This window comes from Actinia tenebrosa, unplaced genomic scaffold, assembly GCF_029948245.1.
Source record: "Actinia tenebrosa isolate PJP-AT-01 unplaced genomic scaffold, QUT_ActTen_1.0 PGA_scaffold11__36_contigs__length_13525064, whole genome shotgun sequence".
NCBI lineage: Eukaryota > Metazoa > Cnidaria > Anthozoa > Actiniaria > Actiniidae > Actinia > Actinia tenebrosa.
The window spans coordinates 1,747,433-1,770,017 of record NW_028292571.1 but is presented as its reverse complement, the minus strand read 5'-3'; the positions used below and the strand labels follow the sequence as shown (position 1 = coordinate 1,770,017).

The 22,585-nt window shown below is 40.9% G+C and overlaps 1 protein-coding gene across 2 annotated transcripts in view; it reads right to left on the bottom strand.

The window, feature by feature from the left end:
- LOC116295488 (low-density lipoprotein receptor-related protein 2) overlaps positions 1–22,585 on the bottom strand; it is a 60,486-nt gene that overhangs the window by 20,138 nt on the left and 17,763 nt on the right. Inside the window, exons 19-41 of one of the 2 annotated variants that reach the window (XM_031703312.2) lie at positions 21,627–21,872; positions 20,374–20,571; positions 17,866–18,051; positions 17,225–17,464; positions 16,498–16,651; positions 15,921–16,049; positions 14,477–14,745; positions 13,879–13,995; positions 13,252–13,473; positions 12,660–12,831; positions 10,636–10,836; positions 9,230–9,426; positions 8,812–8,973; positions 8,332–8,597; positions 7,365–7,647; positions 6,765–7,029; positions 5,971–6,254; positions 5,248–5,419; positions 4,466–4,618; positions 3,391–3,614; positions 2,470–2,715; positions 1,197–1,462; positions 397–658 (exon numbers count right to left, since the gene is read on the bottom strand). In XM_031703312.2, the coding sequence (XP_031559172.2) occupies positions 397–658; positions 1,197–1,462; positions 2,470–2,715; positions 3,391–3,614; positions 4,466–4,618; positions 5,248–5,419; positions 5,971–6,254; positions 6,765–7,029; positions 7,365–7,647; positions 8,332–8,597; positions 8,812–8,973; positions 9,230–9,426; positions 10,636–10,836; positions 12,660–12,831; positions 13,252–13,473; positions 13,879–13,995; positions 14,477–14,745; positions 15,921–16,049; positions 16,498–16,651; positions 17,225–17,464; positions 17,866–18,051; positions 20,374–20,571; positions 21,627–21,872 (4,914 nt within the window). The remainder of the gene's footprint in view (positions 1–396; positions 659–1,196; positions 1,463–2,469; positions 2,716–3,390; positions 3,615–4,465; positions 4,619–5,247; positions 5,420–5,970; positions 6,255–6,764; positions 7,030–7,364; positions 7,648–8,331; positions 8,598–8,811; positions 8,974–9,229; positions 9,427–10,635; positions 10,837–12,659; positions 12,832–13,251; positions 13,474–13,878; positions 13,996–14,476; positions 14,746–15,920; positions 16,050–16,497; positions 16,652–17,224; positions 17,465–17,865; positions 18,052–20,373; positions 20,572–21,626; positions 21,873–22,585) is intronic. The other variant, XM_031703314.2, reaches the window with a different exon arrangement.

Genomic DNA, 22,585 nt, shown 5'->3' with positions numbered 1-22,585 from the left:
CTGATAGAGAAAATAAAGCCTGTTTACCAGAAACTATCAATGCTATTTGAGAAAATACTTCATGAACAACATTTCCAGAAAATTTTGTAAAACTTGACTGAATACCAAAGAAGTTATGAAATAAAGAAAATAGTAGCGAGTTTTGTATGTATTTATCACTGGAAGCCTTGGTGGCCTTGTTTTGGTGCATTTTCAAAACTTCAAATGCTCACATCTTGTAAAGGATTTATTACTTTAATCAGAAACTCACACGCCTTATCTAAATCAACAAGTACAATGATTTAAAAGGGTTTTCACTCCAAAAACATTGATTTTTAATGTTTATGCAAATTAGCAGCAGCCGTTTATGGAAGTGTCGGTCTATGAGTTGTAAGACAGTAAATCATCGACACTCACCATTTCTGCAAGTAAACATTTCGCTCGAACAGGTCGTCTGTGGAGTCTTACAGCTTGAAGGTTCGTCACTCATATCGCCACAGTCGTTCTCGCCATCGCAGTACCAGCGACTCGGAATACATCTACTGTTGATGCATTGAAACTGAGACGATGCGCATGTACTATTGGAGCAGACCGCAGGTTGTTCATCCCAGTTGTCACCGCAGTCGTTGTTACCATCACATATCCAGCTCTTGTGAATGCATATGTTTTTAGACCCACACTATCATGGAAAACATTTCACAAGAATTAAAAACTCTTTCAAAAATAGATAACAATCCGGTAACAATTTCTTTTTATTGTTTGTTTGCTTGTTTGTATCCTTGTTTACTTATTTTGTTTGTTTCATTGTCTTGGTTAGTTGTTTACTGATCGGGGTCTAACTCGAAAACCTCTCAGTTAGCCTAGACTCCAGGCTCTAACTTTTCTACTTCAGTTTATTTATTTCACTCTAACAAAAACAGCTAGTCAGTTTTGTTTTATGTGGTTTTCAGTTTTTCTACATAAAATTCTGTAAATCCTATAATTTTTGTGCAAAAAAACAAAAAACAAAAAAAACAAAACAAAACAACAACAACAACAACAAAAACAAAACAGACACACACACACACACAAAAGATAATAATAATAATAATAAACAAAAAAAACCAAAAAAACAAAAAACAAAAAAAAACAAATACAAAACAAAAAACAAGAACAAAACTTGTTATGTTTGTTTACGATATACGCCTAGTACTCACTACTAATAAAACGCCACTTACCTTAACTTTACCCGCAGAACAGGTTACATCAGGGCAGCCTATCTCATCACTAAAGTCTCCACAGTCATTGTCCCCATCACATTTCAAGTCATACGCTTTACATCGGCCATTATTACACCTGAACTCATGTCCGGCACACGACTGTGGAGGACAGCCTATTTCATCGCTACCATCCCCGCAGTCGTCTTCATAGTCGCATCTCCAGTTTGCATTGATGCAGCGACCGTTATTGCACGAGAACTGTTTGGGACCACAAGACCACGTGGCTGAAAGGAAACCAGCGGTATTTAGTTAAAACCAATTTTCAATTTTAAAAACAGGTAAAGTTCAGTTTTAGAGAATATTAGTTTATAGGCAAATACTACACAATTTGGTAAACTAGAATTACACAGAGTAATTTTCAACTAGGCCCTTTTTTTATCATTATTTAGTGCGCTAACTTACCTTTTATCACGAAAAAGAAACTACCCTTATCCGCCATCTTTTTTTACATTCTCGCATAGTTAAAATCCTGTAGAATGCCAGCTACAATGGCCGATTTGATCACGTGACCTCTTAGTGCAAGTCGTCTAAAGTCGATTTTTCGCGGAGGGGGAAAACCGTAGAACCCCCAGAAAAACCCTCAAAGCACAGGAGAGAACCACTCTACTCACATACAAAAAGACCGAGGATCAATTCCGGGTCGCATTGGTTAGAGGCGAGCGCTCTCACCGCTACCCCATGCTTCCCACTTCTCCTGTTAGACCTCCAGAAATGTGAATAGCATTGGTTTAATTTATAGACCAATATCCCTGGGGGAGGGATGTGGGGTGGGAAGAACAAAAGTAAAGCGAAAAAAGAGCGGCTGCTTACAGTCTAGACTGTCAAGTCAAAAAATAAGCGAGTTGTTAACAAATTATTAGGGGGCACTTGGATGAAAATCAATAAAAATTCATTGGAAATGACTTGAAACTTGTTTAAACTTATTTATATGGCCCAGATAGTAGCCAAGCAACATGTTTCCATCACAGTAAAAAGTGGCGGGAAAAAACTATCAATTTTATTCAACATCTAAATTGTGAGTAAATGACGTCTTTTGCTCAACTCTATTGGTCTTTTCACTTTTAACCCAAAATATCTCAACAGCGAGTGGCTCCCAGGCTAAAATTTTCGCTAATCTATTGTCATAATTATAATTGAGTCATATTATCCTCAAATACTTCAATTATTCGGACATTCAAAAATAGGGGCGTTTTCATCCAAGTGCCCCTTTAAGTTATTAATAAAATCTTACCACAAAGTTTCGAGAGTTCATCAGAACCGTCACCACAATCATCGTACGAATCACAGACAGCCAAATAAGGAACACATCTGCCATTAGAACATGTGAAGCGATTGGACGGGCAGGAAGCATCGATGGAGACACATCGGTAACCATCAACTAGAAGATGATCAGGATGACAGGAACACACAGGGATCCCATCAATTGCTGTGCAGATTTGTGAACAGCCACCATTGAGAACACAGGGTTTGATCGTACCTAAATCAATGAAAAAGATGAAATAAGGGTGCTTAAAGAACGCCTTTACTTAACAATTATTCGCCGAAGGCGAAGTGAATATCGGGGAATATTTACCGAGACTCGAGTCTTCGAGCGGCGAGGTAAATATTCTCCGATATTTACTGAGGCTGAGGCAAATAATTGTTTTAGTATAAATACACAGGTGATTCTTTCAAAAGAAAAAAGAAAAAAAAGAAGATAAAAGACATTTTTTTCTAGTAACAGAAAGAAAGCGGCTGGCTGCCATTTTGGATTGTCGCTGGAGGTGATTATCGTATGATAGTGTGAGTTTCTCGACCAATCATAGCGCGAGATTTTTAATAATCACCTGTGTATTTTTACTAAAAGCTAATATTAACTTGCATATTGTAGCTTGTGGTAGCTTGTAGCCTGCGAAGTAGTAGTTGACGTCATTTAGGTCCAAAACAAACAAGGTGACCCCCATTTTTATTTCATTTCTGGAATAGCTATGCCTTTCTTAACAATCGTGTAAAGTTTCATAAAAATTATATGTTCGGTTTTATTTCCATGGCTTCACGTGAGCCGTACGCATTGAAAACAATGGATAATGAGGTGGTGTTCTTTTATGTTATTAGGTTGGGCTCATGCGAAGTCTAACGTTTGTATTCGACCATATCATCTCTCTCTACTTACAATCTTGTTTTTCTCTTGCATATACCGTCATGTCCAGGATCTGGTAAATATTTCTATCGCTTATCACTTTGACTGGGTTACCGCCATTATACTTGTTAGCTCTCATTATAGCACGCTGGTTCCAATCATTCCAGTAAATAAACTCGCCAAATACAGATATGGACACCGCCCTGACGGAAGCTACGACTTGACGATTTGAGCCGTCAAGATGTGAAGACTCTATCCTGTGAATGAAAAGAAATTGCGTTTTTATTTAACGTCTTTCATTTATTTTTTCGAATCCTGAAACAACCGCTCGGGTGTTCTAGCTCAGGTCATAGCTAATTCACGGATCAAACTGAAGCTTAGCGTGTCTGGTTTTGCGGAGCGGGAGGAAACCTAAAGATAACCCTCGAATCAATTCATGGTTCCGAATCCCCTTAGTTATCGTTGCTATGTCCCACAAGCTTAAACATTATCTAGAATGTCTCAGAATTTAAAACTCTGTTCGGGGAAAATTGGCTATAAATTGTTTCAATAGTTTACTGTCCTGCGAAAAGAATAAAAAAATTCCCTCGTAAACATTGTGTGTAGTTGTTTGAGGGACAAGATTTTAATTCCAATGGGGAAACTGCTGCAACAGTGATTGTTTCGGTATTGTCAGAGTCGGAACTACGTAGAGAAACACCTAACTCTCCCGGGGGAGGGGTACTCCACAGCGATTATACTATGGAACAGGGTATATGAAATCACGCTTTCTCCTCTCTGGAACAGGGTATCCCTTTTCGAAATACCGAAACCGGGTATGATTTTCAGCGATCTTCAAGTTCATTTAATCATATTTCAATCTTGCTCTGGAACAGGGTATGGATTTCAGCGATTCGTTACTCTGGAACAGGGTCAGGGTTCAGAGGGCTCAGCGGCACATCCCTACCCTAAACGGGTAAGAGTACCCCCCGGGACTAACTCTACCCCCATGTTATGCCGAGTCCAGGAATTAAACCTGAGACTGCAGATGTGAGATTGCACAGAGGGTTGTTGCGCATATCCTTTCCTGGAAAAAACCGCTTAAAATGGTTTTTCCCTTTTCACTTACCCATCCACCCTTAGCCAGTACAGCCTTCCTTCGGTATAATCCACCGCTATGTCGTATAGTAACCGTGAGTTGGCTTTTAACACTGTCTTTAATCCTTTTCCATTCATCCACGCTGACATTATTTGAAAACCGTTCTCGATCCAGTACATCATTCTGTTCAAGAGAAAAAAGGCCATTAGTCGTAAATCATCATCGTCATCACCACCACCACCACTACTACCACCCCTACCATCATCATCACCACTACCATCATCACCACCATTACCATCACCACCACTACTACCACCCCTACCATCATCATCACCACTACCATCATCACCACCATCACCATCACCACCACTACTACCACCCCTACCATCATCATCACCACTACCATCATCACCACCATCACCATCACTACCACCATCACCTCTACCATCATCATCACCACTACCATCATCACCACTACCATCATCATCACACTAACACTACCACCACAATAACTATCATTATCAACACCGTTATCATCACCACTACCACTACAATCACTATCATTATCAACACCCTTATTATCACCACTACCACCACAATCACTATCATTATCAACACCCTTATCATCACCACTACCACCACAATCACTATCATTATCAACACCATTATCATCACCACTACCACCACAATCACTATCATTATCAACACCGTTATCATCACCACTACCACCACAATCACTATCATTATCAACACCCTTACCACCATCATTACCCTCACCATCATATTAATAACAGCCAGTTATGTATTCTTACTTTTCACAAGGGACCAGTGCAATAGAACCAGGCAGGCGTTTCTCTCTTGTTATTACTTTCTGTACCGATGAACCATTGAAGTACATTCTACTGATGGTTTTAGATTCACTGTCCACAACATAGATGTGTTTTTCAACCCAGTCGATAGCAAGCCCAGCAGGAGACTCGATTTCTGTTCACAAGAAAAAGAAGCTTTATAATGACCATCATTCGTAGACGCACACATAGCGCATTGCGGTCTAGCTTGGGTACAAACTTCTCTTATTGGTCATGCATTACCGATAGCTTAAAGAGTATGCAGCTTAACTATGTCGTTTAGAGTGATAATATCTTTACTATCGATGCAAGCATAACGCGCACAAACTTAACTTCAGGGGTGCTTACCTCTTAAACCTTAAAACTTAAAGAGAGCTAAAAATAAGTATAGATCACAGGTTAAACAAATGACAACATTTTTGCTATCGATGTAAGCACAGTGAAGGGTAAACAATCTTGTTTTCTTGGCAATCAAGGGTGGCGTAGAGGTTTTGATTCGTAGACTCATGTGAGTAGAATCTGTTAGAACTCTCCCTTGATTCAATGATTTTTCTTCGCGTTCTCTCAAGTTAACCCAGACGTTGTTAATTCTGGCTATCAAAAAAATGTCAATGTTTTATATCCTCCGAAAAATCCAAAAGGCGCTATTTTATGGTTAAAAGTTAAAGGTTTAGTTTCCAGCCTCACCTTGAGATATATTTCTCGGGTCCGTCCCGTCAATTTTGACCGATTTAATCGTGGTAGGTCCCGCGGGATCAATGAAGAATATTGTTTCACTGTCATAGTCATAATCCGCATCCCTTTGTAGGTATTCACCGTTGAAACGAGAAATAACATGACTGGTAGAAGCTTTGGTTCCTGGGATGATGGACAAAGACTCGATAGTATGCATATCAGCTACGATTATTAGGTTGGACTGACTGACGCAGGATTGTTTGTCTACACCAAGACGACCAGAAGGACAAGCACACCTATATTATCAGAAAGGAGGAAAATTAATAAACTGAAAAAGATACATTCAACTGGGTCCGGTTGTACGAAGTCTAGATAGCGCTATCCGGCGGATAAATCCTACTTCATTGGATAAGCCGATGCTGTTATCCAATAAATTTATTGGACAAAATGTATCCGTCGGATAGCGCTATCCAGGCTTCGTACGGGCCCTGAAGGTGGCGTAGCGGTAGTGTACTCTCTCTCTCATCTCTGGGGTCCCGGGTTTGATCCCTGGACTTAGCATCACATGTGAGTAGAGTTTGTTAAGTTTCTTCCTTGATTTGAGGGTTTTTTGGGTTTCTTCGTTTTTCCTCCCTCCCCAAAATCACTAACACTCTAAAAATCTAACAGTGCCCTGACTTTGATCATCCCAGAACCGGGTTGTTTCAGGGTTCTATCTGTGAGTTAGCCGTGCCATTACTTAGATCAGCCCAGAGGTTGTTTCAGGGTTCGATAAACTTTGAAGTTTTCTTTGACTGAGGACCAACCTTTTTTTCTTGCTGCTAACTGCTAGACAGAGTTCTGCACAACCACCATTCTTCATACAGGGACCATTAGCTGGCTGTCGTCGCGCGTCATACACGCGAACGTCCCGCGGGTTGGCGTCAGTCTTTCTTTCTTGCATATCAGAGCCGTTGTTCTTGTTGGCTGACTGGATGATGTCCTTATTACGATCAGTCCAATATAAATAGTCACCATATAATGTCAGGCCACTTGGCTGTCTAAGCTTATTGATAATAAGTTTCTGATCGCCTGTGGAACCATAATTGACAATTGACATTACTCGTTATTTCATTCACTTAAAAAAATTCCGTTTGGCTTAGTTTTGGAGTTCTAAGATTATAAAAAATTACATCGATCTGTGAGAGGCCGCGTGCCCTGGCTTCAGATCAGTCAGGCCAGAGGTACGTATACACAAAATAGCAATATGACGATCAATTTCAATGTGAACACGAGGCTACTCAGTCCAGAACATAAGTTGTTCAAATCACCTCCATTAACCATTTTTAAAATAGCTGTATATATTAACACGTAAGAGAGCAATTATTGCTCCAGGGCATGGATGATATTAAAGATGTGTACTTTACCTCCGTCCAAGTTCATCCTCCATATCGTGTCTTTCCTCAAGTCGACCCAGTAAACCATGTCTTGTCCATAATCAATAGCAAGCCCTGAAGGACGCCTTATAATCGAGCCCCTCACCAAGGTACGTCTTTGTGATCCATCCATGGATGCTCGTTCGATGCGGGCAGGAGAACCCCAGTCTGTCCAATACAGGAGCCCTTTATTTGGGTAGACTACGATGGAGCGTGGTTCTGTTAGGCCTGTGGATATCAGCACTAGTCGACTTGACCCATTCAGCCGACTCACCTTTAACAGACAAGCATTCAGTATACGAAGGTATTCAAACGTTCAGTGGAGGACTGCTTTTCAGCAGCAAAATAAACTGGAGGGGCGAATTCGGGGGGGGGGGGGGGGGGCTGGGGTTAACCCCCCCTTTTTTCCCACTTTTTACGAGAATTACATTTTATTTTGGGATGGGAAGGGAGGAATGCAGTCCCCCCTTTAAAAACTATTCCGCCGTCCCTAATGAACCTTGTCTCGTGAACCCGTGCATAACTTTTTTACGCTATATTACCATATATCTTACTAGTGAGAAGTAAGATTTAATTAATACTATCCCGTAACAACGATGACGTAACATGCAAAAGTAGGATCCACGTGTTGTTCTTCACGTGAAAACAAAACCCATTGGCAATTCCGGGGTTGAGGGGGAAAAATGGATAGCGTTGGAATAGCAGTGTATTGTGGGGACTGATTTAGGATACAAAACAGACGCCATCTTGGATATATGTCCCTAAAACAGCCCCATAATACACTCCAATTCAAACTCGAACGAGTTTCTTCCTTAACCTCGGAATGGCTAATTGGATACTTTCCATACACCTGTTAACAATCCCAAAGCATTCAAGGAATAATTGGAATACGGTCAACTTCTCCCTATAAAAAGCAATTATGTAGACCATCCATTGAAAAAATATTTTCAATGAGTACCTCTATAAGGTCTGTACCAGCGTCTGTCCAAAATAGATTCTTCCCAACCCAGTCTACCGCAATCCCTTGTGGCCGGCTTAGGCCTGTGCTTATGATAATCTTTTTTCTTGTTCCGTCTCTATTAACGCGACCAATAGCGCGCCCATAACAGTAGAAAATCCACTCTCCTTTAAACAGGAAATCAATGGAGTTGATACTGCGCAGGTCTTGAATGGGGTTCATGGCTGAAGTATTGTCCGTTTGATTCAAAGAAACACCATAGATGACTGAATCGAGACAATCCATACAAAATAGTGGTTAATACATAATTTGATATTTTGCCTGCTGGCATGTGCCGTGTAGGGTGAGTTAGTGTTTCGATGCATGCCCACAGTGCCTTTCGGTCGTGCAATTGCCAATCACCGACTGCCATTTGCCGTTCGCCCCTTCAACGTTTTTTGAAATGGCTGTATACTTCATCTACGGCTACATTGTTTTTACCTTTTGCAGTTGAATACAGCACAAAACTGTTCATTCCTTGACACGTTTTTTGATCAGGGTTGAGTTTGAAGCCAACTTCACACACGCATCGTCGAGTAGTGGGACTAGTAGCAAGACATATCTGACTGCAGCCACCATTGCTATTAGCACACGCGTTTGTACCTTAAAAAATGAATAAAATATTCATGTCTTCTCATGAGCGATGGATAAATAAAGAAATGCTACTCAAGAGAATGACACGTGGTGTGAAATGAGAAAACATTATGCCCAAGTGCAGTGGTAGCTGAGGGGAACTGGACGGGTGTAGATGGGGATTTAAAGTTAACTGATAATTGGCCTAAAATATTTAGTAAACTGACGATCGGGTAACCCCCAGTAGTTTTCTTGACCGTGAAAAATAATATCAGAAACGTCTCACCTGTCTGTCGCTCCGTGGAATAACTTTGGACTCCAAAAATGTTCGGAAAGTCACCTCTGAGGACGGCGACCATGCCATTACCAGACTTTGGAGCAAACAAGATGGCTTTCTTTTTCCAGTCAGTGAGATATAGAACATCTCGATACAAGGTGATGTCAAAAGGATGAAGCAGAGCGGGGGATCTGTATAGGACACGCCTAAAAAAAGACATTTAACAAAACACTGTGATAAGCCCCGGCGCGATCCTCAAGGGAGCTAGACTGACAGTATACAAGAAGACCACCTCCCAGTCTACATCATCACCTGAGTAGCAGTCGAAACGTCACGGTCCTCCCAACTAGCACAAGCGTGAGACAAATGAATAAAGTATAATCTTTGATTTATAACCACGATGAATAATCTTTTCCATTCAAACACTGTGATAAATCGTTAACCGTATTTCCATGCAAGAAGAAGAGGAGAGGAAGGAGTTGAGTAAGGGATTAGTAAAGAATATACTAAGAAACAAGAATATCCTTAGAAACAAGAGAAAATAGATTTAACGTGAAATATAACTAAGTCATTATTTGTATGGTCTGTCATGAAGATGTATGGTATACATTAACCCTTTCTTTATCAGTTTGTTATTTTTATAATATCTAAAGCTAAACGCACTCATGTTAGATAAGGGTTAGTCTAGGTAAGCGACACTGGATTAGCCCTGGCAATAGCTCGGCTTTGAACAACTGCTCATATGATTTTTATAAAACTCTTAAAGAGTTTACGACTATTGGAGTGCATACTAAAACTCCGTGAAAAACGATGTAAGAAATGGACCTCTTCGGCTTGGGGTAATGTTTTCCCATTGCAGACCACGTGTCATTCCCCTGAGAATAAGATTCTTTGTTTGAATTGTATCCATATTCATGTGTCTTCTCATGTGCAACCGAGCGCAAACTTTAAACAAAGAAATGATACTCTAGGGAATGGTCCGAAATGGGAAAACATTAAGTCAGAGCTGAAGAGGTCAGTTGCACAAATTTCCAAAACGTCCAATAGACCTCAGTTGCTTACTATCAATCACGTGACTTTTTGGAGTTGACTGGGGGGCAAACAAGCGGTTGACTGGGGGGGCAGCTAGCGGATGCTAAGTCAAAACATATCAGAATAAGCCCTCGAACTATTGTATTTGACTATTTTCACGACATCAAACCAGAAAACAAGAGATCAAAACAACCTCCAGGATTCTACAAGCCATCAAAAAAGGGCTATTACCGGAAGTGACGTCTATTGATAGCAACCTATAGATCGTAAACCTACAAAACTTTGAACTAATTTGTACAATTTTGATAGTTAGCTTTTCACGGTTATATAGCATGCTCTGTATAATTTTGACTAGTCTAAGTTAAGAGGAAGTAAGAGCCAACCTTGAACTTCCATCTAGAGCAGCAACCTCGATGACATCTTTCTTAGCATCGCACCAATACAGCAAAGAGCCTTGGAAGTCTATGGTTAGACCGTTAGGAAACCCCAATCGGCTGTTTACAATAACACGGCGAGACGAGCCATCAAGATTGGATCTTGTAATGCGTGGAGCGATTTTGTCCCAATCTGACCAAAATAACAACCTAAGGCAAGAGAATAAGAGATGAAGTTGAGTTTCGAGGCAACTAACACCTTTGTAATAAAACTTGGACGCACTGAACAGCATCATTATTGAATGAAAGGTATGTGGGTTTTTTAATCTGAATTCCTGGAAATATATCAATTACCAGTAGGATTGTTCCCTGCGCACATGCAAAATGATTTGATAGAACAACCAGCATCAACATCACCATTGTCATTATCATAAGCAGCAGCATCATAAACATCATGGTCGTCAACAACAGTATCATTATCAGTATCAATCATCATCGTCATCATCACCACCATCATCAGCATCAGCATCATTATCATCACCACCACTTTCATCAGCATCATTATCATTACCACCACCACCACTATCATCAGCATCATTATCATCAACATCACTATCATCAGCATCATTATCGTCACCACCATCATCAGCATCATTACCACCACCACCACTATCATCAGCATCATTATCATCAACATCACTATCATCAGCATCATTATCGTCACCACCATCATCAGCATCATTACCACCACCACCACTATCATCAGCATCATTATCATCAACATCACTATCATCAGCATCATTATCTTCACCACCATCATCAGCATCATTACCACCACCACCACTTTCATCAGCATCAGCATCAGCATCAGCATCATTATCATCAACATCACTATCATCAGCATCATTATCATCACCACCACTATCATCAGCATCATTATCATCACCACCACTATCATCAGCATCATTATCGTCACCACCATCATCAGCATCATTACCACCACCACCACTATCATCAGCATCATTATCATCACCACCACTATCATCATCATCAGCATCATTACCACCACCACCACTTTCATCAGCATCAGCATCATCATCATCAACATCACTATCATCAGCATCATTATCATCACCACCACTATCATCAGCATCATTATCATCACCACCACTATCATCAGCATCAGCATCATTACCACCATCATCAGCATCATTATCATCACCACCACTATCATCAGCATCATTATCATCACCACCACCACTATCATCAGCATCATTATCATCACCACCACTATCATCAGCATCATTATCATCACCACCACCACTATCATCAGCATCAGCATCATTACCACCACTATCATCAGCATCAGCATCATTACCACCACCACCACTTTCATCAGCATCATTATCATCACCACCACCACTATCATCAGCATCATTATCATCACCACCACCACCATCACTATCATCATCATTTTCATTCAGCATCATTATCATCATTATAAGTATCAATCATCTTCATCATCTTCATCACCACCACCACTGTCATTGTCATCTTATCATCACCATCATAGCATTATTATCACCACATGATTTTCCCAAGCTACATCATCGTGTCTTCCCAAGCTACATCACTTCCGTCTAGATCATCATCATCATCATCATCATGCATAGCATCATCATTACCCATTATGCATTATCTACCATCAACATCAGAATTATCATATACTTTCCTGTACACATCGATGAACATCTCTTACAAACATATAGAATGTAAAAAGCAACAATAGGCAGATTAAGATTCACATTTTCCTTCCCGCAAACGGCAAACGTGACCACGTTTTCATCGTTTCCCTACAATTCACTTTACCTTTTGCAAACCTTCTCGACAAAGACAAGTATTCTTTTGTTTATCTACTACTTGGAGATTTTTGCGATTCCTTTTCACTAATTATAAAGAATTTTTTAATGGTCAACTGACGTTTCACGTTTGCAAGTAAACGAGAATCTTAAGCTCTCTAATATCAAACTTACGCCTTAGCTGGATGAACAGCGATGGCTCTTGGTTTACTTATGTCTTTGGTTAAAAGAATAACAGAGAAGGAACCGTCTAGACGAGCTACATTTATACTCTTACGACTCAAGTCTGTCCAATATAAGTTCCTTGCGATCCAGTCAACAGCGATTCCTTCTGGTTTGGGGGTGCCTTAAAATTATCAAACAGTAAAAATATTTAGTCTAAGATTAAATAACAATATTAGTCATTCTGAGGCCGAGTAAAAAATTGGGTCGAGTTGGCATTATAATAATAATAATGGGGTTCTTCTATAGCGCATTTCGCAATGTCTCAATGCGCTTTACATTGCAGTACAGGACTTTACGGGCTGCATATTGAGGCGCTATTAGCAGCCGTGCAGCTTACAATCATGAGTGATGAGTGCATTGTGGGACCGTTTCAAGGGACATTGAGGAAAGTGTCACAATGCACTGCAATGTCAACCCGAACCAGATTCTTTTTTGGCTACATAAGACTCGTTCACAACAGAGAATAATAGAGACCTTTAGCTTCAGGTTTACTTTTAACTGCTAGGAATCAGGCCCAGAAACACGCCCGCAAACACCTTACCCCTTATTATGGTCTGTCTCAGTGACCCATTAATGGCCACCCTAGAAATCGTGCCATCCGACACGTCTGACCAATAAAAAAAACCACGAGAAACCTCCACGTCAACAGCTACGGCCTGGTTGAGCTGTGGCACGGAGAGGACGGAGTCCACGGTCATGTTAGGATCAAGGGATATTCCACTGACTTGGTTACGAGTGGCAAAAATCAGGGCTGTGAAGTTATCTGGTAAAAGAAGCACTGCGATAAGAATGATTACGAGCTAGGGAGGAGAGAGAAACTTGATGACCCGGCCCAAATTGACAAAGTCACCGAAAGATCGCATTAGATTTTTGTTTTTGGCTCTTTTACAGTAAGCGGACAAGATTTATGGACCTCGTTTGTAAAGTTTTTCCATTTCAGTGTTATTCTCTCGAGAATAAGATTCTTTGTTTGACTGTGCTTTCCACCCCTCCCCTCCCCCTCCCCTTTCCTCTCCCTCTCTCCCTCCCCCGCCGTGGTCCTGTATGAAGGTTGCATAAGCAGATTTGGGTGGTCCACTGTGCTTCCTTCCACCTTTACAAGTTAGCAAGGGAAGCAGGATGAAGCTTCTCTTTAACTAATATGCTAAAGTGCGTGATATATTCATACCTCCACAAGTAATTTGGTCTTGATTGAGTGTCATTCCTACTGGACATTTACATACATATCCACGAGGAACCAACAAACACAGGTGCGAACAGGACGCATTAGAACAGTAATTGACTCCTGCAAAACAGAAAATGCAAAGTACTTCGGTGTTAAAAGAAACTACAAAATAACAATTGCGCATCATCAAAATTTTAGTCCAAGGGTCAAATAAACAAGGATGACGTAGTAGTAGTATTGCACTCGTCCCTCGCCCTAGGGTCTTTAGTTTGATTCCTGGACTCGGCGCCACATGTGAATAGAACTTATTAGATATCTCTCTTCATACTATATATACCCCCTACCCCCCACTGAAAAAGGGCCATAAACATCAATAGAGGCTTTGCACCACCTCGTGATGTCAGCCATGACAGAAGGCACAACAATGGAGCATTTTTCACTAGAGAAACTGATTTTTTTCTCATGTAAATCAGATTAGACCAGATTCTGCCTCCTCCTCCTCCTCCTCCTCCTCCTCCTGCCTCCTGTCATGGCTGCCATCACGTGATGGTGCAAAGCTGCTATAAGGGATGAATCAATCCTATAAAAAAATAGTTCTTACCTTGAGGTTGTCTGAGAGGATGTACAGTATGAATATCCATTGGTTTCATGAGACCTCTAAACATCGAGCTCACGTTCCCGCCATGTGTTTTATCAACACGTAACACTCTTTTCTGGCCCCAGTCAGACCAATAGACCCAGTCCTCAAATAACGACAAGGAAAATGGGTGTTGAATGTTGCTACTTCCACTTAACAGCAGGTGACGATTAGAACCATCATAGTCACAGAACTCAAGGTGCTTTAACTTCGCATCAATCCAGTACACGCGTCTGAAATTTAGAAAATAATAATGAGATTCAATAGTGGATTTAATAGTGGGTTCCAGAGAGTGGCTCTTCTTCGCTGGATTCCAATTGGAATTTAGAAGATGATCTTTGTGCAGGGAGGAAAACCGGTGAACCAGGAGAAAAACCTTCGAAGATCAGTAGAGAACCAACAAGCAACTCTACTCATGATCACTTACGACACCGAGCCCGGCGCGGGATTCAATCCCGGGTCGAACTTGTGAGAAGCGAGCTGTCTAACCGCTACGCCACTTAGAAAATCGAGTCAAAGTTTTGTCGTCTTCCTTATCGATAATAATTTTGTTTGATTGATTCGAGTAGTGGTAAGAGAACACGGTTTCTTGGTAATGGTCCTAATTTTGGCTTAACACACAAATGTTAAAACTGGAGCTCTTTGTTTCAAAACACTTTGAAAAGGGCTTTGAAAATTCGTTCAATTCGTAAGACAGGTTATGGTTGACAGAGGACGGATTCTTTCAAGGCTAAAAACATTGGCTTATCTGACCTCAGCCTCGAAACATTTTAGTGGCTTGAGACGTCAAGCATGCTCGTCAATTATTTATCCCGGATGCATTTTCATGCTGCTACTGTTGCTAATGTTGTTGTCGTGTTGTTGCTTTTATTGTTACTTCTGTTGCTATTGTTGTTACTGCTGCTGCTGCTGCTGCTGATGTTCTTGTTGCTGGTCAAGTGTTGTTACTGCAGTTGCTGTGGTATTTGTTACGACGGCTTCAGATTTTGTTGTTGTTATTACATCTAAATGACTTTCTTGTTATTAATACCTGTATGACGTTCTTGTTCAATGGTGCAAATCATGTTACATTTATTTATCTGAGCTCAGCCTTGAAACAATTTAGTGGCTTGAGATGTCAATCATGTAGATAATTTATTCATCCCACACGCATTTTCATGCTGCTGCTGTTGCTAATGTTGTTGTTGTTTTTTATTGTTGTTGTTGTTGTGTGGTTGTTATTGTTACTTCTGTTGCTATTGTTGTTACTACTGCTGCTGCTGCTGAAGTTTTTGTTGCTGGTCAAATGTTGTTACTGCAGTTGCTGTTGCTGTGGTATTTCGGTTACGACTGCTTCAGGTTTTGTGGTAGTTATTATACCTGTATGACTGAAAAACCTTTCTTGTTCAATGGTACAAATCAATGTTACCTTGTAGTGAAATCCAGTGTGAGTCCGTTCGGCCAAATGACCTTCTTGCTTACCAACACATTGCGGTTGGTACCATCTAAGGATGAACGCTCAATACGGGGGTTTTCCCAGTCGCTCCAAAAGAGATACCTAAAGAGAATGAAAAAACAACAGCACATTTTAGTGTCATAAAACAACTCTTCCTTTATACTCCATAACTGGGTGGGGTAATGAGTCTTCCAACTTAAAATATTCTTGAACGAAGAAAACATTTTCTATCTGAATCGGACTTTCTATAGCAATGAATAGATGTTAAGGGATATGCCAACTCATTTTCTATCTGAATCGGACTTTCTATAGCAATGAATAGATGTTAAGGGATATGCCAAATGTAGATCGATTGGTTTGGTTCATGAGAAAACAACCAATGTGAAGCGGAGACGATATTTGAAGCATAAAGAGAAATATCAAGTACAAGTCAGGAGCTCTCATTCCTTGCTTTGGCCTAAGGATCCAGGCATCTTAGTGGAAAACATCTAAATGACGGTCCTCGGTTGTGGTTTCCTCTTAATCTTTGATGACATAATAATAATCTTACCCATCACGTGGATCCAGTACCAGTCCCCTAGGCGACCGCAAGTCGTCAGAAATCAAAATCGTACGCCATTTTCCATCAAGGGTAGACACTTCGATTCGATCTCCTCGCATGTCTGACCAATACAACCGACGACCAATCCAGTCAACAGCCACACCTAAACATTATAAATGATGTCATCATATAGTCTAAAGAACCATTATCAGGACTGCGCAGGCGGGGCATTTGACGAAAGCAATAAATATGTTGCTATTGACCCCCAAAACCCCTGCACTGGCAGTCGCATTTCCGAGATCCTTAATTTCAATATTTTCAGGTGGGGCTCCCCCCGGACCACCTAGATTAGCTTCCTCCCCCATTTAAAACTATGCTCCGCGGTCCCTGTCTATTATCTTGAATCTGATTTTCCATTCTACTATATATTGGTCTAAAACAGTAAGTCTACTGTCTACTAGAGTAAAAACAAAACAGTGGCATTTGCCTCGCGTTTTTATAGGTTTTCTAGAGAGAAAACCAGAAGAACCGAGAAAAACCCTCGAAGCACAGAAGAGAATCAACAAGCAACTTTTCTCACATATGATGGCGTGTCTATGAACTCAAATACAGCGATCAGAAGCGCATCCCCAGTGCTCAATACCCTTTTTCGTGCACCCCTTGCGTGCGTATCGTTGAAGCCAGAGAGTATCATAATAGTGTGCGCGATTATTCAACCACAGTATATTCCATATACCTTCAGGGGAGTAAAGTCCGTCAGAGATAAGCAACTCAATGCCAGTTCCATTGAAGAAACAGCGACTCAATGTGTCCTTGTTTAGATCAGACCAATAAATTCTCTGCTCCTTCCAGTCAAAGTCCAAACCGATAGCGTCGTTCAACCCAAGAGCACTGAAAGTGTATTTTTTGCCCAATGGAATGTCGATCTTGTGGATTTCATTGCGGGTCGAAAAGTAAAGATGAGGAATGTGATTATCTGGTGGGGAAAAAAACCCAGAAAATTCTTTATTTTCACTTAAGTGAGAATTTTTTTCGCATTCAAGCTGTGAGCGCCAAAAATGATTTTCTTGAAGAAAGGCTGTTGTACAAAGCTAAAATCTTGTTATTCAGAAAGTTTAACTTGTTTGGAATTGGAGATGTCCGATGAAAGTGGAATCAAAATGTTAACCCAAAGCAAAAATTTTATTTGAAAATGAGGTTTAGGCCTTCACTTGCTTATTTTCCTTACATTTGTTGAACGGGTCTGTTTTGTATCTAGGCTTGGTTTCAGCCGTGAGGTTATCGTTTGTTCCCAAGCCTCCCCTCACGGAATGTTGAGAGCATCGCGGGCGCACCGAAACCACCGCGGCTGGAAATCGAACCTAATCAATATCCTACCTGCTGCTTTGCAGCGTCTTCTGTCTGGCATCAGTTTATAACCATTCACGCATTTACAATCAAAAGACCCTCTCAAGTTGTAACACCGCTGGTAGCACGTGGAGATATCTTTACACTCGTTCACGTCTTTACAGGTCTTGTTGTCCGCGGCTAGTTTGTAGCCTATTCTACAGGAACACATCACACCTGGACAACAGTAACATCACGAACATGTAACGTCTAATAGACCTTTCTAGCTCTGGCGTCATGTTTTCCAATTTCAACCCACTTGTCATACTCTTGGGAATAAAACTATTTGAGTTGTATTCGCATTCATGTTTCTTCTCATGCGCAATCGTTAAACAAAGAAATGATACTCTAGGGAATGACACGTGGTCTGTAATGGGAAAACATTACGCAGCAAAGCTAGAAAGGAAGGTTGTTAGACAGGTAGAGCAAACCGCCGTAGAGCACAAAAAATATAACATAAGGCTTTTTTCTTGCAACCAGCCAAATACGAATGTAGAAGATTACGCACGTGCCTGACTCAAAAGACTAAGGTCACTCAAAAGACTAAGGTCACTCGAAAGACTAAGGTCACTTGAAAGACTAAGGTCACTCAAAAGACTAAGGTCACTCGAAAGACTAAGGTCACCCGAAAGACTAAGGTCACTCGAAAGACTAAGGTCACCCGAAAGACTAAGGTCACTCGAAAGACTAAGGTCACTCGAAAGACTAAGGTCGCTCGAAAGACTAAGGTCACTCGAAAGACTAAGGTCTCTCGAAAGACTAAGGTCACTCAAAAGACTAAGGTCACTCAAAAGACTAAGGTCGCTCAAAAGACTAAGGTCACTCGAAAGACTAAGGTCGCTCGAAAGACTAAGGTCACTCAAAAGACTAAGGTCACTCAAAAGACTAAGGTCACCCGAAAGACTAAGGTCACTCTAAAGACTAAGGTCACTCGAAAGACTAAGGTCTCTCGAAAGACTAAGGTCACTCAAAAGACTAAGGTCGCTCAAAAGACTAAGGTCACTCAAAAGACTAAGGTCACCCGAAAGACTAAGGTCACTCAAAAGACTAAGGTCACCCGAAAGACTAAGGTCACTCGAAAGACTAAGGTCACCCGAAAGACTAAGGTCACTCAAAAGACTAAGGTCACTCAAAAGACTAAGGTCACTCAAAAGACTAAGGTCACCCGAAAGACTAAGGTCACTCGAAAGACTAAGGTCACCCGAAAGACTAAGGTCACTCGAAAGACTAAGGTCACTCGAAAGACTAAGGTCACTCGAAAGACTAAGGTCACTCGAAAGACTAAGGTCACTCAAAAGACTAAGGTCACTCAAAAGACTAAGGTCGCTCAAAAGACTAAGGTCACTCGAAAGACTAAGGTCACTCGAAAGACTAAGGTCACTCAAAAGACTAAGGTCACTCAAAAGACTAAGGTCACCCGAAAGACTAAGGTCACTCGAAAGACTAAGGTCACTCGAAAGACTAAGGTCGCTCGAAAGACTAAGGTCACTCAAAAGACTAAGGTCGCTCAAAAGACTAAGGTCACTCAAAAGACTAAGGTCGCTCAAAAGACTAAGGTCACTCGAAAGACTAAGGTCGCTCGAAAGACTAAGGTCACTCAAAAGACTAAGGTCACTCAAAAGACTAAGGTCACTCGAAAGACTAAGGTCACTCGAAAGACTAAGGTCACTCGAAAGACTAAGGTCACTCAAAAGACTAAGGTCACTCAAAAGACTAAGGTCACCCGAAAGACTAAGGTCACTCGAAAGACTAAGGTCACTCGAAAGACTAAGGTCGCTCGAAAGACTAAGGTCACTCAAAAGACTAAGGTCACTCAAAAGACTAAGGTCACCCGAAAGACTAAGGTCACTCGAAAGACTAAGGTCACTCGAAAGACTAAGGTCACTCAAAAGACTAAGGTCGCTCGAAAGACTAAGGTCACTCGAAAGACTAAGGTCACCCGAAAGACTAAGGTCACCCGAAAGACTAAGGTCACCCAAAAGACTAAGGTCGCTCAAAAGACTAAGGTCACTCAAAAGACTAAGGTCGCTCAAAAGACTAAGGTCGCTCAAAAGACTAAGGTCGCTCAAAAGACTAAGGTCGCTCAAAAGACTAAGGTCGCTCAAAAGACTAAGGTCGCTCAAAAGACTAAGGTCACTCCAAAGACTAAGGTCGCTCAAAAGACTAAGGTCACTCAAAAGACTAAGGTCACTTGAAAGACTAAGGTCACTTGAAAGACTGAGGTCACTTGAAAGACTAAGGTCACTCAAAAGACTAAGGTCACTTGAAAGACTGAGGTCACTTGAAAGACTAAGGTCACCCGAAAGGCTAAGGTCGCTCTAAAGACTAAGGTCACTTGAAAAACTAAGGTCACCCGAAAGGCTAAGGTCACCCGAAAGACTCCCTGGAGAAAAACCCTAATACTGGGAGAAATGCCAAGTCTTGGGATCGAACCCGAGACCCAAGAGGTAAGAGGCAAGTAAACGACTACTTAGTGCTACACCCATAAAATGACCATACCTGATGGAACATCAATGCATATCTGTGAACATCCTCCATTCAAGTACCTACAGCCACGAAGAGCACATCCAGGACCCTCGTCACTTCCATCTACGCAGTCTTGTTTACCATCACAGACCTTTTTATCAGAGATACACTGGGTACTGTTAGAGCATTGCCACTGGCCTTGCCTACATACTGGAGCAGCAGTACCTGGGTCTACACAACAAACACTTATATATTAAAATCATACTTTCCTCTATGAAGCCCCCAGCCTTTAATAAGTCCCCACCCCTAATGAACGTTGAGGTCCTTTTTCCCTTGACAGGACTTTGAAAGTCATTTCATCTGTCAAGATTATAAATAAAAGTAATTATGAATTTCCAAAGATCAGGAAAATTTATTAAGCCCCAAGCCTCTAATAAGCCCTGCCCCTCCTGAGGCGTCAGTAAGACACTATTTGTCTTTACCTACCAATACATCTGCATTAATCATGGGGCTAATTCCATTCTCAAATGTTTAAAGCGGTTATCGTATGAGTGAGAAACATAAGGTAGTTACTTACAGCACGTACCGCCTTATAAGCAGCCCAGAGTGCAAAAGCACTGAAAAATAATAAGTTCCCAGTGGGCTTAATAGAGGAAATACGGTACATTACGGTACATCCTATAGTCCAGTAGCAGAGTCCGGAAAATAGGGGTTTCGTTCAACTCACAGGTTAGAAAAAGTTTGACACCGGATTTTGATAGAACAAGACCTCTTGAAAAACCCAGAGTAGTTTTTAATGTTGAAATGTGGTATAGGTTCCGAACTAGGGGGTGTTTTTGTCACGCAATACCGGATATCAGCATGAAATCGAGGCTGGTCATATAATCAGCTTTGCCTTCTCTTTTTAATTGCAAAAATTGTACAAAATAGAAAATAAAGCAAAGCAACGATGAAGTGGAGTCATGAAAGACACTTTTGGTGGAAAAAATTACTTCTGTAACAAAATATAAAAAAATTATATACACCTAATTGAAAAAACGTAGTCGGGTTCGAGAAGGTCATATCATCGAAGCTAAGACCGAAAAGGATTTGGGTACTCCGAAATGCGTATTACATTTGCATATAGACATGTAAAAATGCACAGTAGAGCAAAGTCGGTCGACCTAGATTAACAACATGCCAAAGTCATGATGCATAAAATGTGCACAGGAAGGGAAAACTGCAATACGCATACAATACCTTGGCAATCGTTAGAGTGGGGGTTAGTATAGCGCTATGAGGCTTACCACAATTTTTCTCGTCAGTATTGTCACCACAATCGTCCTCGCCATCACACTGCCATAAAATAGGAACACATCGTTTATTCTTGCACCTCATCTCGGTTTTCCTGCACTTCGAGACGGTACAGTTGACATGTTCGTCTGATCCATCACCACAGTCATTCTCAAAGTCACATTCAAAAAGATCTGGAATACACCGCGAGTTGTTGCATTTGAACTCTTCTTCATTACATCGGTTGGGAGAACCTGTGGCTGAAACAAAATCATAATATGTGTTATAAATTAACTGTTGGTTGGGAGCGCGTGCTTTATGAGAGCACACAGCCCGCGTGCGCACTTTCAGTTAGGTCGCTCCTATCAAAAAACAAACGGTTATTGCAATTTTTATTTAATTTAAAAGATTTTTAAAAAATTGCTTGCTGTGCTGTGCTGTGCTGTGTGGAGTTATAAAGCAAAGAAACGTGTTCATTTGCATAAACTTTAACTTGGATTTTCTTGGGCAGATTCACTTTAATTTTGAAAATTTTAGTGAAACACAAAGGAACTAACCTAGACGTTTGATAAGCAATCTACAGTATGAGTGGCCGTGTTGTATCCGATGTACAAACTCGCGGTTACGCCTCTAGTTTGTATACCGGATACAACACGGCCACTCATACTGTATATATTACAAAAGAGTCTGCTGTGAAATTAGAGCGTATGTGGTTATCCTACAGCACTGTACGATTTGATTTTAATAGACCTTATGCAAATTGGAAGAATATCACTACATGTTCCTTGATGACACCTTTTTACTCAGGGTTACCGTTAGGCTTATTTCAGTGTCAAAATCTTCACAAATACCAACAGTAAGAGAAGATGAGTTCACAGCTCACAGCACGCTCACGCACTACTCCAACAATACAAATACATTGAAATTCCACGGACCTTAACTGGAACACATGAATGTTCTACACAAAATCTAG